Below are 18,757 nucleotides of genomic sequence, written 5' to 3' on the forward strand. Positions count from 1 at the left end.
ACGTGTGTCAGAGGTGACATACAAACTCAATTTTTTGGTTGATTTTTCTTTGTTAAATGGCATTTAAATATATAAAATAAATATCAAGAATATAAGTTTTTGTTTTACTATGGTTGCAAATATCAAAAAAATTCTATATATGACATGGCACCAGAATTAAGTTAGGGTTTTTCAAAATGCTGGCACCCCGAGCTAAAAAGGTTCACCATCACTGGTATAGAAGGAAAGTACCTCAACATAATAAAGGCCATACATGACAAACCCTCAGCTAATATACTCAATGGTGAAAAACTGAAAACTTTCACTCCATTTACAATTGCAAAAAAAGGTAAAATACCTAGGAATAAACTTAATGAAAGAAGTGATGGACCTGTACACTGAAAACTACAAGACATTGTTGAAAGAAATTTAAGAAGACGCAAAGAAATAGCAAGATATTACTTGTTCATAGATTGGAAGAATTAACATTGTTAAAAATGGCCATATTACCCAAAGCAATATATGCATTTAATGCAATCTCTAGCAAAATCCCAGTGACATTTTTCACAGAAATAGAACCCAAACACTCAAATTTGTATGGAACTACAAAATATTCTGAACAGCCAAAACAATCCTGAGGAAAAAAAGAACAAAGCTGGAGGTATCACACTCCCTGACTTCAAACAAAGCTACAATAATCAAAACAGTATCATATTAACAGAAGAACACAGAACAATGGAACAGAATTGAGAGCCGTGAGATAAACCAACACATATATGGAAAACTAATATTCAACAAACCAAAAACAAACAATTGAGAAAGGAAAGCCTCTGCAGTAAATGATGTTGGGAAAACTGGAAAGCCACATGTAAAACAATGAAACTAGACTGCTTCCTGACACCATGCACAAAAAGGAACTAAAAACATGGATGAAAGTTTTAAATATAAGACCTGGAACAATAAAATACATAGATGAAAACATAGGCAATAAACTGATGGACCATGGTTTCAGAGGGATTTTTGTGAACTTGACCCCAAAGCAAAGGAAGTAAAAGCAAAAATAAACTAAAAAGCTTCTGCACAGCAAAAGAAATCCTATCTAATAAAGAGGGAATATGCTAATTGACCCTCATGCCATCTCAAAGATGATGGCGCCCACAGCCAATAAGAAGGGAATACGCAGAGATTAAAAATGTTGGCAGAGTAGGAGGATGCTGCATGGCCATGCTCCCAGGAACAAGCTGGAATTACAACTGAAATATGAGAAGGCTTCCTGAATAATCAACGGGAAACTCACAGGAGAGAACCCTGATACCCAAGAACCAAAGGTGGAGCCAGCATAGAGACTGGTAGGAGGGGCAGAGACATGACCCACAGAGGGGAACTGAAGTCCCAGAGAGACACCTCAACCAATGGTGGAGGCAGGGGAGGTGCCACTGAGAATTCTGGGATCTAATCCTGGAGCTAGGCTCCCCAGCAGAGAGCACCAAACTGAGGAAGGTATCCACATAACATCAAGCTGTGAAAAGCAGTGGGGTACTATCTGCCAGGGAGTGGCAGCTGAAAGTTCAGGCACCCTCTTAAAGGGCTAAGGCACAAACATTCCCTGTGGAGCCACCCACCTTGTGCTCTGGCAGAGGGAGAGTGAAGCAGACTGGAGCTGTGAGAGCAGAAGCCAGCACTTGGGACTTGGGGGACAGAGCTCAGAAGGCAGACACCCCAAGTCTCCACAGCTCAGTCATTCCCTCACACAGCCACATAGACATCTGCCTTGCCTGGGGGGAACACAGTTGATACACCCTATTGGAAAACACCTTGCCCTGAGGCCACTTAAGAGATTAAAATTAACAATTCTAAGGAGTAGCAGCTGCTTGTGTAGCCCACCCCATCCAAGGAACAGCAGCCTCCTGATCACCACACCTTCTGTCTGAGGAACAGCAGCTGTGTGTGAAGCCTCCCCCGACCAGCCAGAGGAGCCACCACAACTGTGAACAGCACCCATCAGAGGAGCTGCTACCAACTGAGGAGCAGCTGCTACCACAACCGCCCGAGGAGCAACCGCAGCCCGAGGAGCCACTGCCACCCAAGGAGCAGCCACTGAATGACTCAACATCTAGATATGGTGGTACGATCGAACATGGGTAGACAAAGAAACCCCCAAAGGAAAGAAAAGGAGGACTTGCCAGAAAAGCAGCTAAGTGATACAGAGGCATGCAACATGACAGAAAAAGAATTCAGATTAAGGGTCCTAGAGTGCATAAACCGGATGGAGGAAAATATCAACAACTTATGCGAGAAGCAAGAAGAAACAGATGAAAAAATCAATAAATTATGTAAGAACCAAGAAGAAATGAAGAGCGATATAGCTGCAATAAAAAACACCATTGAAAGTTTCAACAGTAGACTACGAGAAGCAGAAGACCGAATTAGCAAATTAGAAGACAGGGAAACAAAACACACCTAAACTGAACAGCAATTGGAGAAAAAAATTAAAAGACAGGAGGAGAGCCTAAGGGAGCTATGGGACAACATGAAACGAAACAACATACGAATAATAGGGGTGCCAGAACAACAGAAAGAGGAACAATGGTTAGAAAACCTATTTGAAGAAATAATATCAGAAAACTTCCCAGAGGTGGGGAAGAAAAAAGTCATACAAGCACAGAGAATCCCAAACAAGATGGACCCGAAAAGACACACAGCAAGACACATCATAATTACCATGGCAAATGTTCAGGACAAAGAGAGAATCTTAAAGGCTGCAAGAGAGAGATGGAAAGTTACATTCAAGGGATCTCCCATTAGATTATCAAATGATTTCTCAACAGAAACACATCAGGCCAGAAAAGAATGGATGGAAATTTACAAAGTGATGCAAAGCAAAGGACTGAATTCAAGAATACTCTATCCAGCAAGGCTATCATTCAAAATTGAAGGGGGAAATAAGAAGCTTCACAAACACAAAAAAGGCTAAGGGAGTTTATCACAACTAAGCCAGCAATGCAAGAGATGCTAAAGGGACTGGTGTAAAAAGAAGAAATAAAAAGCTCAGAAAGAAAACAGCCACACAAAAAAAGAAAGGGCTACAAACAAGTACCTTTCAATAATAACTTTAAACGTAAATGGACTAAATGCTCCAACCAAAAGACATTGAGTGGCTGAATGGATAAATAAACATGACCCATAAATTTGCTGTCTACAAGAGACCCACCTCATTAGAAGGGACTCACACAGACTGAAAGTGAAGGGATGGAAAAATATCTTTCAGGCAAATGGAAATGAAAAGAAAGCTGGAGTAGTAGAATACTTATATCTGGCAAAATAGACCTCAAAGTGAAGGCCATAACAAGAGATAAGGAAGGCCACTTCATAATACTAAAGGGATCAATACAACAAGAAGATATAACCCTTATAAACATATGCACCCACTGCAGGAGCACCGAAATACATAAAAAACTCCTGGAAGATATCAAAGGAGAAATCGACAACAATACAATCATAGTAGGGGACTTTAATACACCGCTGACATCACTGGATAAATCCTCTAGACAAACAATCGGCAAAGAAACAGCAATCCTAAATGACTCACTAGATCAGATGGACTTAATTGACATCTTCAGAACACTTCACCCCAAAGCCATGGAATATACATTCTTATCAAGGGCTCATGGGACAGATTCAAAAATAGACCACATATTGGGTCACAAACAAAGTCTCCCCAAATTCAAGAAGATTGAAATCATTCCAAGCATCTTCTCAGACCACAATGACATAATAGTAGAAATAAACTACAATAAAAACAACCCAAAATACTCAAACACTTGGAAGCTGAATACCATGTTATTAAATATTGATTGGGTTACCAATGAGATCAAAGAAGAAACTAAAAACATCCTGGAAACTAATGACAATGAAAACACAACAATCCAAAACCTATGGGACACAATGAAAGCAGTCCTGAGAGGGAAGTTTATAGCTCTACAGGCCTAACTAAAAAAATAAGAAAAAATGATAGTATATCATCTAACTCTACAACTCAAAGAATTAGAAAGAGAGCAACAAGAAAACCCCAGAGTGAGCAGTAGGAAGGAGATAATAAAGATTAGAGAAATAAATGACATAGAGACCAAAAAAACAATACATAAAATCAATGAAAAAAAGAGCTGGTTCTTTGAAAGGATAAACAAGATTGACGAACCTCTAGCCAGGCTAACCAAGAAGCAAAGAGAGAGGACCCAAATAAACAAAATCTGAAATGAAAGAGGAGAAATAACAACAGACTCCACAGAAATACAAATGATTGTTAAACAATACTATGGACAACTCTGCTCCAACAAACTAGACAACCTGGAGGAAATGGACAACATTCCAAAACTCAATCAGGAAGAATCTAAAAATCTCAACAGTGGAATAACTATGGAAGAAATTGAAGCAGTCATCAAAAAGCTTCCAGCAAACAAAAGCCCAGTACCAGATGGCTTCACAGGGGAGTTTTACCAAACATTCAAGGAAGAACTAACACCTATCCTCCTCAGACTACTACAACAAATCCAAGAGGAAGGAACACTTCCAAGCTCATTCTATGAAGCCAGCATCACCCTAATACCAAAACGAGACAAAGACAACACAATGAAAGAAAATTACAGGCCAATATCCCTCATGAACATAGATGCCAAAATCCTCAACAAAATCTTAGCAATTCGCATCCAGCAGTACATCAGAAAGATCATACACCATGACCAAGTAGGATTTATCCCAGGGATGCAAGGATGGTACATATCAGAAAATCAATAAACATGATACATCACATAAACAAATTGAAAGAAAAAAACCACATAGTCATATCAATTGATGCAGAAAAAGCATTTGACAAAATCCAACACCCATTTTTTTTTACATTCTTTTTTTTTTATTGCTTAAAGTATTACAAAGGGTATTACATATGTATCCATTTTATCCCCCCGCCCTAGACAGTCCCCTAGCCTCCCCTATCACCCAGTGTCTTATGTCCATTGGTTATGCTTATATGCATGCATACAAGTCCTTTAGTTGATCTCTTACCCCCCTACCTCCTGCCCCCCAACCCACCCCGGCCTTCCCGCTGCAGTTTGACAATCTGTTTGAGGCAGCTCTGCCTCTGTATCTATTATTGTTCAAAAGTTTATAATGGTCTCTATTGTCCATGAATGAGTGAGATCATGTGGTATTTTTCCTTTATTGACTGGCTTATTTCACTTAGCATAATGCTCTCCAGTTCCATCCATGACGTTGCAAATGATAAGAGTTCCTTCCTTTTTACAGCAGCATAGTATTCCATCGTGTAGATGTACCACAGTTTTCTAATCCATTCATCTACTGATGGGCACTTAGGCTGTTTCCAGATCTTAGCTATGGTGAATTGTGCTGCTATGAACATAGGGGTGCATATATCCTTTCTGATTGGCCAACACCCATTTTTGATAAAAACTCTCAGCAAGGTGGGAATTGAAGGATCATACCTCAACATACTAAAAGCCATATATGACAAACCCACAGCCAACATCATAATCAATGGACAGAAACTAACACCATTTCCCCTAAAATTAGGAACAAGACAGGGATGCCCATTCTTACCACTCCTGTTCAATATAGTACTGGAAGTACTAGCCATTGCAACTAGACTAGAAGAAGAAATAAAAGGCATCCAAATTGGAAAAGAAGAAGTAAAACTGTCCTTATTCACAGATGACATGATATTGTACATAAAAAACCCTAAAGATTCCATCAAAACACTATTAGACTTAATAAATGAATTCGGCAATGTAGCAGGATATAAAATTAACGCCAAGAAATCTTGGCATTTCTATACACCAATAGTGAACTTACAGAAAGAGAGACTAAAAAAACAATCCCATTTACCATCGCACCAAGAAAATTAAGATACTTAGGAATAAACTTAACTAAGGAGGTAAAAGTCCTCTACTCAGAAAACTACAGGACATTGAAAAAAGAGATAGTGGAAGACATAAAAGAGATAGATGGAAGAACATACCTTGTTCTTGGATTGGTAGAATCAACATCATTAAAATCTCGATACTACCCAAAGGAATCTATAAATTCAACACACTTCCCATTAAAATACCAACGGCATATTTATTAGGCCTAGAACAAATGCTCCAAAAATTCATCTGGAATAAAAAAAGACCCCGAATAGCTGCAGTGATCCTGAGAAAGAATAAAGTAGGTGGGATCTCAATACCAGATATCAAGCTGTATTACAAAGCCACTGTTCTTAAAACACCATGGTACTGGCACAAGAACAGACATATAGGTCAACGGAATAGAATAGAGAACCCAGAAATCAATTTAAACCACTATGTCCAATTAATATTCAACAAAGGAGACAAGAGCATACAATGGAGTCAAGACAGTCTCTTCAATAAATGGTGTTCGGAAAATTGGACAAATACATGCAAAAAGATGAAACTAGACCACCAACTCACACCATACACAGAAATAAACTCAAAATAGATGAAGGACTTAAATGTAAGTTGGGAAACCATAAATATACTAGAAGAATCCAAAGGCAGCAAAATCTCAGACATATGCCGAAGCAATTTCTTCACTGATACAGCTCCTAGGACATTGGAAACTAAAGAGAAAATAAACAAATGGGACTACATCAAAATAAAAATCTTCTGCCCAGCAAAAGAAACCATCAACAAAACAATAAGAAAGCCCACTGAGTGGGAAAACATATTTGCCAATGTTATATCTGGTAAGGGCTTAATCTCCAAAATTTATAGGGAACTCATACAACTTAACAAAAGGAAGATAAACAATCTAATCAAAAAATGGGCTAAAGACCTAAATAGACTCTTTTCGAAAGAGGACATACAGAAGGCTGAAAGACATATGAAAACATGCTCAAAGTCACTAATTATACGAGAGATGCAAATCAAAACAACAATGAGGTACCATCTCACACCTGCCAGAATGGCTATCATCAACAAATCAACAAAGAACAAGTGTTGGAGAGGATGTGGAGCAAAAGGAACCCTTCTGCACTGCTGGTGGGAATGCAGACTCATGCAGCCACTGTGGAAAACAGTATGGAGTTTCCTCAAAAAACTAAAAATGGAACTCCAATTTGACCCAGTGATCCCACTTCTAGGAATTTATCCCAAGAAACCAGAAACACCAATCAGAAAGGATATATGCACCACTATGTTCATAGCAGCACAATTCACCATAGCTAAGATTTGGAAACAGCCTAAGTGCCCATCAGCAGATGATAGGATTAGAAAACTGTGGTACATCTACACAATGGAATACTACGCTGCAGTAAAAAAGAAGGAACTCTTGCCATTTGCAACAGCATGCATGGAACTGGAGAGCATTATCCTAAGTGAAATAAGCCAGTCAATGAAGGAAAAACACCTCATGATCTCACTCACTCATGGATAATAAAGACCATTATAAACCTATGAACAAAAATAGATACAGAGGCAGAGCTGCCTCAAACAGACTGTCAAACTACAGCGGGAAAGCTGGGGAGGGTTGAGTGGTGGGTGGGGGGTGGGGTAAGATAACCGAAGGCCTTGTATGCATGCATATAAGCATAACCAATGGACATAAGACACTGGGCGGTAGGGGAGGCCAGGGGAATATTAAGGGCGCGAAAAAAAGGACACATATGTAATACTCTTTGTAATACTTTAAGCAATAAAACAATTTTAAAAAAAGAGAAAGGAATATGCTAATTGAATGCCCTGCCTTCAAAGATGGCAGCGCCCACAGCCAATAAGGAGGGAATATGGTAATTGGCTGCCTTGCCCTCAAATATGGCGGCACCCACAGCCACAAGATAACCGGTAGGGGGAGGCAGTTGGTGGGGACTGTGCTGGCAGGGGAGCAGTTAGGTGTCAATCAGGCTGGCAGGGGAATGATTAGGGGGTGATCAGGCTGGCAGGCAGGCGAGTGGTTGGGAGCCAGCAGTCCCAGATTGTGAGAGGGATGTCTGATTGCCGGTTTAGGCCTGATTCCTGTGATCTGCCCTAAACCAGCAGTCGGACATCCCCCGAGGGGTTCCCGATTGGAGAGGGTGCAGGTTGGGCTGAGGGACCTCCCCACCCCCCCAATGCACAAATTTTGTGCACCAGGCTTCTAGTTATCAATAAAACAAAAAGGCCACCAACTGAATGGGAAAATATATTTAAAAACAATACCTCTGATAAGGGGCTAATCAAAATGTATAAAGTACTTGTATTTTTATCTGGAGAATTTCCATTTGTTCCATTTTATAAATTCTCTCTATTGATGTTCTCTATTTAGTGAGACATTGTTCTCATGCTTTTCTCTAGTTGTGTACATGGTTTCCTATAGCTGTTTTAACATATTTGAAATGACTGATTTAAAGTCTTTATCTATTAACTCCAACATCTGGGCTTCCTGAAGAATATTCTATTGATTTTTTAAAAATTTCTGTGTAAAGGCCATACATCCTTATTTGCATGTCATGCAATTTTTGTTGGTACTGTAATTTTGAATATTATAATGTGGAAATTTGTAAAGTCAGGTACTTTCCCTTCCCGAGTGTTTTTGCTCTTCCTTCCTTCTTTCCTCCCCCCTTCCCTCCCTCCCTCCCTTCTTTCCTTCATTTCTTCTTTCCTCCATCCCTCTCTTCCTTCCTCCCTCCCTCCCTCCCTTCCTTCATTTATTTATTTACTTGGCTTTTATTTATTTACTTGGTTTAGTAACTTTTCTGAATTAATTTGCAAGTTTAATTTCTGTTGTTTTCCTTTTTGTTGCCTTCTTGTTATTAAGCAGTAAAGCTTATCCTATATAATAAAGAGCTTATATGCTATTTTGACTGAGCAGCTGAACGACCTTCTGGACAACTTTCTGGATGAAGCCAGGGCTGCGAGGGCCAAGATCCTTGCATGAATTTCGTGCATCGGGCCTCTAGTTTATATATAGTCTGGGTGTAAGTTATTTGTCCATACTGCAAATATACATTAATATTACTATATTAAATACAAATTATAAATGTTAATAATTTATGCGTGTGTGAACACATAAGTAAGATTGAACACATACACATAGGTCTCAAAATTTTTTTCTGTATTTTCTTCTAGACATCATATAATTTTAGATTTTTATATTTAGGTCTATGATCCATTTTGCATTAATTTTTTGTATGGCATAAAGCATGAGATAATGTTATTTAGTTTTTCATACTAATATGAAATGAAGGAGCACCATATGTTGAAGTATTTTACTTTATTTATTGAAATTTTTTGCACTTTTGTCAAATACCACATTTATATGTACATTTCGGTTTCATCAGTGCATATGCATTTTTGCTAACTATCTTGATTATTGTAGCAGTGGAACAAGCCTGAAAATTAGGTAGGATAAATTTACCAGGTTGGATCTTCATTTTAAAAATCAATAATTTGGGTAACTCTACGCCCTTTGCATTTTTATGTAAAAGTTTACAATCAATTCGTCAAATTCCACAAAAGCCTTGCTGGGTCTTTGATTAGGAAGAAGCAAAAGTGACCCTGTTTGAAGATGAGAATTGTTCATGTAGAAAATTCCAGGGAATCGTCAAATCAAATTATGCTGTCAATTCTGTTCTATTGGTCTGTCTTTTTCTGCCAGTACCATACTGTTTTGATTGTAGCTTTGTAGTACAGTTAGAAGTCAGGGAGTGTGATACCGCCAGCTTTTTCAGAGAATTGCTGTTTGAATTCGATTGTTTTCCAATCCATGACATAGTGTATGTATATGTGCGTGTGTGTGTGTGTGTATGTATGTATATATATATATATATATATATATATATATATATATATATATATAATTAGCTTTTTTAATGTCTCTCAAAAATGATTTGCCATTTTTATACATGTAGATGTATTAGATGTCTTTTATTATATTTATTCCTAGTTATATTTTTGGTGCTACTACTGTAATATTTAAACTTTTCTTTTCCGAATGTGCAACCCAATTACAAGAATACCATGGATATAACCTTGTATCCTTTATACTTGCCTCATTTCTTTTTTCAAGTACTTGATTTGAAGATTTCCTGGAATTTTCTACATGAACATCTGCAGATAGGGTCACTTTTGCTTCTTCCTTTTCAATTTTAATGCCTCATTTCTTTTTATTGTTTTATGGCAATGATTAGGGCCTTCAGACAATACTGAAAAAAGTGGTAAAAACAGGAATCCTTGCCTTTTTTCTCATTCTTAGGAAGAACAATTTTGCCTTTCAGCATTGATTTTGAAGTTGGCTTAATTTTGTGTAGATGCCTGCATTAGTTTCTATTGTTACCATAACAAAATGCCAAACACATTAGCTTAAAAACCACCCCAAATTATCATCTTATAGTTTTGAGGATCAAATTCCAAAATAAGTCTCACTGGACTAAATCAAGGTGAAAGATGGGCTGCATTCCTTCTGGAGGCTTTACTGGGAAATCAGTTTCTTTGCCTTTTCCAGCTAGAGACTCTTTACATTCATTGGTTTGTTGCCTCATTCCTACAGTTTTAAAATCAGAAACATCAGGCCGAGTCCTTTTCACTCTGACATCTCTCTGGTTGTCCTTCTCAACCCTGTTTTCACAAATATAGACCCTTACAATTAGATTGGGCTCACCCATGTGATACAGTATAATCTTTCTGTCATACCAGCTGATTGTCAACCTTAATTCCATCTATAATCTTAATTTTCCTTTTCCCTATAACCTAATATATTCACAGGTTCCAAGGATTTTGACCCAGAGATATTTGGGGGCCATAATTCTGCCTACCATAATTCCCTAGATTGGTTTGAGGAAATTCTGTACTATTCTTCATTTCCTAAGAAGTGACTTAAAAAAAAAAAAGTCATGGATGGGTTTAACTTTTGTCAAATGCTTTTCTTCACCCATTCAAATGATCATATAATTTTTTAAATTCCCTTTAGTAGAGGTATCACATCAATTTTTGATAACTAAATCATTCTTGCTTCTTAAAATAAACTGTATTTTGTAAAATTTTATTGTTTTTTATCCCCCCCTGAGGATATATTTATCGATTTTAGAAAGAGGGAGAGAGAGAGAGAGAGAGAGAGAGAGAGAGAGAGAGAGAGAGAGAGAAGTAAGGAGAGAGAGAGATCTCAATGTGAGAGAGAAACATTGATCTGAGAGAGAAACATAAATTGGTTGCCTCCCCTATGCCCCCTGACCAGTAATTGAACTGGCAACATTTTGGTGTATGGGAGGCTGTTCCAACCAACTAAGCCACTGACCAGGTCTATTATTATTTTTATACTAGAGGCTTGGTGCACGAAATTCGTGCACTGGGGGGTGGGTGTCCCTCAGCCTGGCCTGTGCCCTCTCGCAATCTAGGAGCCCCGTGATGGATCACCTCCACAGAGGGAGGCCCAGGCTACCCACTGCAGTGCTGCCAGCTGGGTAGCCTGGGCCCCAAAGAGATAGGCCTTGCCCACCCAGCCAGGGTTCTGCAATTGATCACCCCCACAGAGAGAGGCCCTGCCCACCTGCCACAGCCCGCTGGTCAGTGGCCTGGGCCTCCCTCTTTGAGGAGATCTCAGAGCCCCCCAATTGATTGCCCCACCGGCCAGTGGCCTGGGCTTCCCTCTGTGGGGCAATGATGGAGCGATAGTGGGGCTCCCCGATCAATTGCATTGCACCCGCCTTGACTGGCCTGGTGCCAGTGGATGTCATAGCATGGTCGTCTGGATGGTCGTTCCCTGTTCGGCTGTTTGGTCAATTTGCATATTACACTTTTATTACTATAGATAGTTTTGAGCAAAATTTGCTACTGCTTGTTAAGGAATTTTGTCTATATAGACTCGTAAGATATTTGTCTGTAATTCTCTCTCTTTTCTTTTTGTAATGTCATGGTAAGTTTTTGGTATTAAGAATGTTCTGGCCTGATAAAGCAAGTTAGAAAGTGACCTCACTTCCTCTATTGTCGGAGAAGTATTTCTAGGATTGGTGGTATATGTTTTTAATTGAATATTGTTGAATTCACCAGTGTAAACTTCCATGTCTAGAGTTTTCTTTTTTGGAAGGATTTAATTAAAAATATCTTTTAATTTTCCTTGTGAGTTTGTTTTTGACCCATTAATTATTTATAAGTGTGCTCTTTAACAGTTTGGTAATATTCATAGATATCATATATTTAATGATTTCTAATTTAGCTCTTTTTCATCCTACAAAACACCATATAATTTTGGTCCTTTACGTTTTATTGAGTCTTATTTAATGTCCCAGCATGTGGTCTAACTTGATATACTAATGTACCATTTACAGGTGGAGGAGAGATCAGATGGAGGAAGGTATAATGGACATAAATGATGATGGTGGGATAGTTGACTTGGGGTGATGAACACAATACAGTGTATATATGATGTGTTGTGGAATTGTGCACCTGAAACCTATGTAATTTTGTTAACCAGTGTCACTCCAATAAATTCAATAAAAATGAAAAAATAAAATAACCACTAAAGACTTCTTATGTTCACTCTTTACATAGCTTCTCTCTTTGATTCCATATTTTAAGTGTCCCTATCTTACTTTTTTTTTTTATCCATTCTGTCAATATTTGCCATTAATTGGATTTTTTAGACAATTAACATTTTATGTAATTATTGATGTGGTTGGATTGAGTTCAATCATTTTTATTTTTCTATTTGCCCCCTTAGAGTGTGTGTGTGTGTGTGTGTGTGTGTGTGTGTGTTGTGTGTGCGTGTGCTCGTGCCATTCCTTTCCCTCTCATGCCTTCTTTTTAATTTGAAAGATTTTAGTAGTCTATCTAATTCATCAGTTGGTGTTCTGGCTCTATGTCCTTGGATTATTTTCTATTGGTTGTTCTAGAAATGACAGTGCACACACTGCACCTTTTAGGATATGCTGTTTTATGACAGGACTGTGTGTGCAAAGCTGCTCTCAAACGAAGGAGCTAAAAGGCCAAAGAATGGGGCAGCAAGTGCAGCTTATGGTTTTAAGAGTTTAACAGGGAGCTTAAAGAATGTGGTTTTGGGAGGCAAGACAAATGGATCCCTGCACCTTCGCAACCTACCTCCTCTTCCCTCCCCCCCCCCCGCCCCAACCCCCGCACAGGTTCTGTGCTTTATAGCTAAAAGCCGTGTGAATGCAGGGATGATCCAAGAAACCAGGCAGGTGCCTGATTATCTGGTGCCAGAGCCAGTTAAGAGAAACATCAAAGGCACCTCACCCTGGAGACAGAATTAGTGGGAAACCTGTGATCAGCCCACAGTAATGTGTCCATATTCCAGAGCTCACCCATGGGAGGGGAAGGAATGTGGGTTCTGTTCACCCAGATGTCAGGATAGCTCCCTATACTTATAGCACCACTTCATGTAAAATGTCAACACCTAAAACCATTGGTTTATTTAAACCACCATTATATACAACTAGAGGCCCGGTGCACAAATTCATGCATGGGTGGGGTCCCTCAGCCTGGCCGGCGATTGGGGGGGCAGGAAGCCTGGGGGAGGGACTGTGGGAGGTTAGCCAGCAGGTCCCCCCACATTGGGGTGATCAGGGGAGGCGGCCGGCTGAGAGGAGGGACTGCAGGAGGTTGGTCCCAGCAGCAAGCTAAGGCATGGCCGATTCTGCGAGGAATCAGGCTCTCTCCTTTCTCCTGTCTGGGTCCAGGGTGCGGGTGAACCAGATTTGGGGCTGTCAGGGCACCAGCAGCAAGGTCTGGGCCAGTGTGCATCATAGCTACTGGCCAGTCCAGTCATTCCGGTAGTTCCAGTTGTTTGGTTATAATGGTTGCTTAGGCTTTTATATATATAGATGAAATCCACCCTAGACATGTTATAAGTTTTGCTCTGTCATGTATATATTAAAGACATTGTGAGTGGAGAAAATGGCAGCGGTATAGACAGACGTGTCCCGTGCCCAGTCCCGGAACAGATAGGGTGAGCAGCTGAACCAAGTAACATCTAGCCCGAATAGGCAGAGGAAATTCAGCTGGGAGACAGTTTGTAGCCGGGAAAGGCAGAGGACTCCTGGACAAAGGGGACTGTTGGATACTGCTGAAAACTCTCCCGGAACGGCTGGCTCAGCCACAGAATTCGTGCCATCTTGAGTAGCTGTTTTTGGAAGCATATACATCCAGAGACCCTGCAACCACAGCATCCAGGAATTGGCTACTGACCCAGAAACACTGGATCTAAAGCAGCGTGAATACGTGGACTCAGAGGAGCCCTGCTCCCCCTCACAGAAAGGTCAGATTTCACCTTGATAAGGGTGCGGTTTGCAATTCAGGTTGGACAGAGGAACGCGCGGGGGTAGTCTGCGCCCCACAAGCTCCGTGACCATTGGGGCCAGCGTGATCTGTGAGTGCGGAAGGGGTCTCACAGGGCTGCCGCCAGAAGGGAACTCTAAAAATAAGCCTGGGTGCAAAAAGGCAGCCTCGGATTTTGCCAGTGTACTGGCTGCATAGTGCCAGGGGAGAGAGGACGTGCAGAAGAGACTGCGCACAGAGCTGGACGGTGGAGGGTTGCGAGAGCTCGCGCACCTACTCAGGCCCCTTTTTTTCTCTCTCTCCCCCTTAAATCTTTGTGTTTGATTATTAAACCCAATACATAAGATCACCCAATTGGGGTCACTCGCAGACACTGCAGGGAAAACTTGTCTTTGTGGAACCTGGGAATAAGAGCTGGGAGTAACAATCAAAGAAACAGCTCTGTGGCAGTTGACTCTCCCAAACTACTGGCTAGAAGGAACTTATAGCCTCAGAGGTCAGTCCAGAAACACTGACACCCAGGGGCTGAACCACAAACTGACTCTTCTGTAAACACAAATAAAGGCAGTCTGGGACACAAATACTGCCTGCTTTAAAATCAGGACTGTGGTTTACAAGATGGAGGAACAGTGTATCGCAGGGAACTTCAACACTCTCCTGAATACCTGACAGGACTAAGGCATGTCAAACAGAAGAGGAGAGGAACTCAAGGACCTTCACCACTGGACATTTTTTATTTTTTTTTTCACCTTTTACTTAAGAAACTAAATTTTTTTTCTGTTTTCATCACCTGATTTTACCTTTTTAAATACTACATTTTTATTTTTAACCAGTATTATTACTACTACCATTTTGCCTTTTTTTAAAGTGTCATTATATTTTCTCTTTATCTTATTTTGGGATTAGTGTTCTAAATTCTATTTTCGTCTTTCCTTTAGCATCATTTTACTCTACGTCAACTTTACCTTTACGCCAAAACTCTCTTTCTCACTTTTCCCCTTTTGTTGTCCTGTTTCTCTTACCCTATTCCTGCTTTAGATTTTCCCTATTCCTTCTTTTTACCCCCTGTTAAAATTTCACCCTACTTATATATCTAATTTGCAATCCCCTGCTCTAAATCCATATACACCTCTCTCTTATCTTTCTTCACTATCCAAATTTTTTTTCCTCTCTCTGTCATTTGGTTGTTGTTTACTTGATTGTTCAGCATATTGGTTTTTTTTATGCTTGTTTGTGAGATTTTTTTGCTTTTTCTTTCTATTTTTCTGTTTGTTTTTTGTTTTGTTTTTTCTTTTCTGGTTATTTTTATTATTATTATTATTATTATTATTATTATTATTATTATTGCTCCTGTTTTCCCTCGCCTCGCTTGATATCAATTGTTGTTTGTAGTTTGCATTCTGTTGCTGGAATTTGTTGGGATTAGTGGCTGTTCTGTTGGAGTTTTCTCCCCATATAAATAGTTTCTTCCCCTCTTCTATTTCATTCTCTTTCTTTTCTCTCTTACTTTTTTTTCCTTTTCCCAATTTCATTTTTTCACTCCCTTTTTTTCTTTTTTTTCCCCTCTTCTTTATTTTTCTCTTCTTTCTTCCTTATCCCCTAATTTTCTTTGACCTGGTGGTCACCTTTATTTGGGGTTATTAGTATCCTGAATACATTTGTGTTCAGTGCCTTGAGCTTTGTGCCTTGTTGTGTTGTATTTTGTGCCTTTAAATCAATGCAGCAGAGAGAGAACTACATACCCAAACACCTGGAGAAGAGAGATCATGGGGAGACAAAGAAACAGCCCGCACATGAAAGAAATACAGCCATCACCAGAAAAGGAAGTAAACGAAATGGAGGCAATGGAGGCAAGCAGCCTGTCAGAGAAAGAATTCAGAGAAATGGTCATAAGGTGGATGAAAAGAATGAAAACAAATTCAACAATATGTGTAAAGAACCAAGAAGAAATGAAGAAGAAACAAGAAGAAATGAAAAATGACATCACTGCTATAAAGAACTCAATAGAAAGCATCAACAGTAGACTAGAAGAAGCAGAGGACCACATCAGTGAGCTAGAAGACAAGGTAGGAAAAAATACCCAAGCAGAGCAGGTTCTAGAAAAAAAGAAATTAAAAAGCAGGAGGAGAGCCTAAGAGAACTTTGGGACAACACAAAACGAAACAACATCCGCATGATAGGGGTGCCAGAAGGAGAGGAAACTGAGCAAGGAATAGAAAACCTGTTTGAAAAAATAATGACAGAAAATTTCCCTGATATAGGGAAGAAAAAACTCACACAAACCCAAGAAGCTCACAGAGTTCCAAACAAAATGAATTGCAAAAGACCAACACCAAGACACATTATAATTAAATTGGCAAACACCAACAACAAAGCAAGAATCTTTTTTTTAAAACTATAGTATAATATTAAGACCAAGATTTTTTTAAAAAATATATTTTATTGATTTTTTACAGAGAGGAAGGTAGAGGGATAGAGAGTGAGAAACATCGATGAGAGAGAAACATCGATCAGCTGCCTCCTGCACATCTCCCACTGGGGATGTGCCTGCAACCCAGGTACATGCCCTTGACCGGAATCGAACCCGGGACCCTTCAGCCCGCAGGCTGACGCTCTATCCACTGAGCCAAACCGGTTTCGGCAACAAAGCAAGAATCTTAATAGTGGCCAGAGAGAGACAGAAAGTTACCTACAAAGGATGCCCCATCAGACTAGCGACTGATTTCTCAACAGAAACACATCAGGCAAGAAGGGAATGGAATGAAATATATGCAGTCATACAAAGGAAGGGTCTGAATCCAAGAATACTGTACCCAGCAAGGCTATCAATCAAAACTGAGGGTGAAATCATGAGCTGCGCAGACAAAAAAGGACTATGGGAGTTTATTGCCACCAAACCAGCAATGCAAGAAATGCTAAAGGGTCTGATGTAAAAAGATAGAATAGGAAATGAAGAACGAATACAGGGGTAAAGAATAAAAATAGCGACAAACAAGTATCTATCAATAATAACTTTAAATGTAAATGGATTAAATGCCCCAATCAAAAGACATAGGGTAACTGAGTGGATAAGAAAACATGACCCATATATCTGCTGTCTACAGGAAACCCACCTCAGAAAAAAAGACGCACACAGACTGATGGTGAAGGGATGGAAAAAGGTTTTTCAGGTGAACGGAAATGAAAAAAAAAGCTGAGATAGCAATACTTATATCTGACAAATTAGATCTCAAAGAGAATGACATAAAAAGAGATAAGGAAGGCCACTTCATAATACTAAAGGGAGCAATCTAACAAGAAATAACTCTGGTAAACATATATGCACCCAATATAGGAGCAACCAAATACATGAGAAAACTACTGGAGGGGATCAAGGGAGAGATTGACAGCAATACAATCATAGTAGGGGACTTTAACACCCCACTATCACCATTGGACAAATCCTCTAAACAAAAAATCAGCAAAAAACATCAATCCTAAATGACTCACTAGATCATATGGAATTACTTGACATCTTCAGAACATTTAACCCCAAAGCCACAGAATATACATTCTTCTCAAGTGCACATGGGTCATTTTCAAAGATAGATCATATATTGGGTCACAGGCAAAGTCTCTTCAAATTCAAGAATATTGAAACCATATCAAGCATCTTCTCAGATCACAATGGCATAAAACTGGAAATCAACAACAATAAAAACAATCCAAAAAAATCAAACACATGGTGACTAAATAGCATGCTATTAAATAATGACTGGGTTACCAGAGAGATCAAAGAAGAAATAAAAAACATGATGACAACAAATGACAATGAAAACACAACAATCCAAAACCTGTGGGATACAGCGAAAGCAGTCTTGAGAAGGAAGTTCATAGCTCTACAAGCCTACTGCAAAAAAATAAGAAACAATGATAATAAGTTACCTAACCCCACAACTCAAAGAGTTAGAAAGAGAGCAACAAGAAAAGCCCAGTGTAAGCAGAAGGAAAGAAATAATAAAGATCAGAGCGGAGATAAAGGACATAGAGACCAAAAAAACAATACAAAAGAGCAACAAAACCAAGAGCTGGTTCTTTGAAAGGATAAACAAGATTGATGAAACTCTAGCCAGGCTCACCAAGAAGCAAAGAGAGAAGACCCAAATAAACAAAATCAGAAATGAAAGAGGAGAAATAACAGACCCCACAGAAATACAAAGGATTGATAAAAATACTATGAACAACTCTACTCCAACAAACTAGACAACCTGGAGTAAATGGACATATTCCTAGAAAAAAATACAACCTTCCAAAACTTAATCAGGAAGAATCTAAAAATCTCAATAGGCCAATAACTATGGAAGAAATTGAAGCAGTCATCAAAAAGCTTCCAGCAAACAAAAGCCTGGGGCCAGACGGCTTGATTGGGGAGTTTTACCAAACATTCAAGGAAGAACTAAAACCTATGCTCCTCAGACTATTCCAAAAAATTCAAGAGGAAGGAACACTTCCCAGCTCATTCT

At 39.3% G+C, this 18,757-nt stretch overlaps 1 protein-coding gene across 1 annotated transcript in view; it reads left to right on the forward strand.

Moving 5' to 3' along the window:
• GK5 (glycerol kinase 5) overlaps positions 1 to 12,492 on the forward strand; it is a 201,344-nt gene extending 188,852 nt beyond the window's left edge. The window contains exon 17 of the mRNA XM_059688285.1: positions 12,290 to 12,492. Coding sequence (XP_059544268.1) covers positions 12,290 to 12,321 — 32 coding nt within the window. The 3' untranslated portion in view covers positions 12,322 to 12,492. The remainder of the gene's footprint in view (positions 1 to 12,289) is intronic.
• Positions 12,493 to 18,757: the final 6,265 nt, after the last annotated feature.

This window comes from Myotis daubentonii, chromosome 3 (genome assembly GCF_963259705.1).
Source record: "Myotis daubentonii chromosome 3, mMyoDau2.1, whole genome shotgun sequence".
NCBI classification, from domain to species: domain Eukaryota; kingdom Metazoa; phylum Chordata; class Mammalia; order Chiroptera; family Vespertilionidae; genus Myotis; species Myotis daubentonii.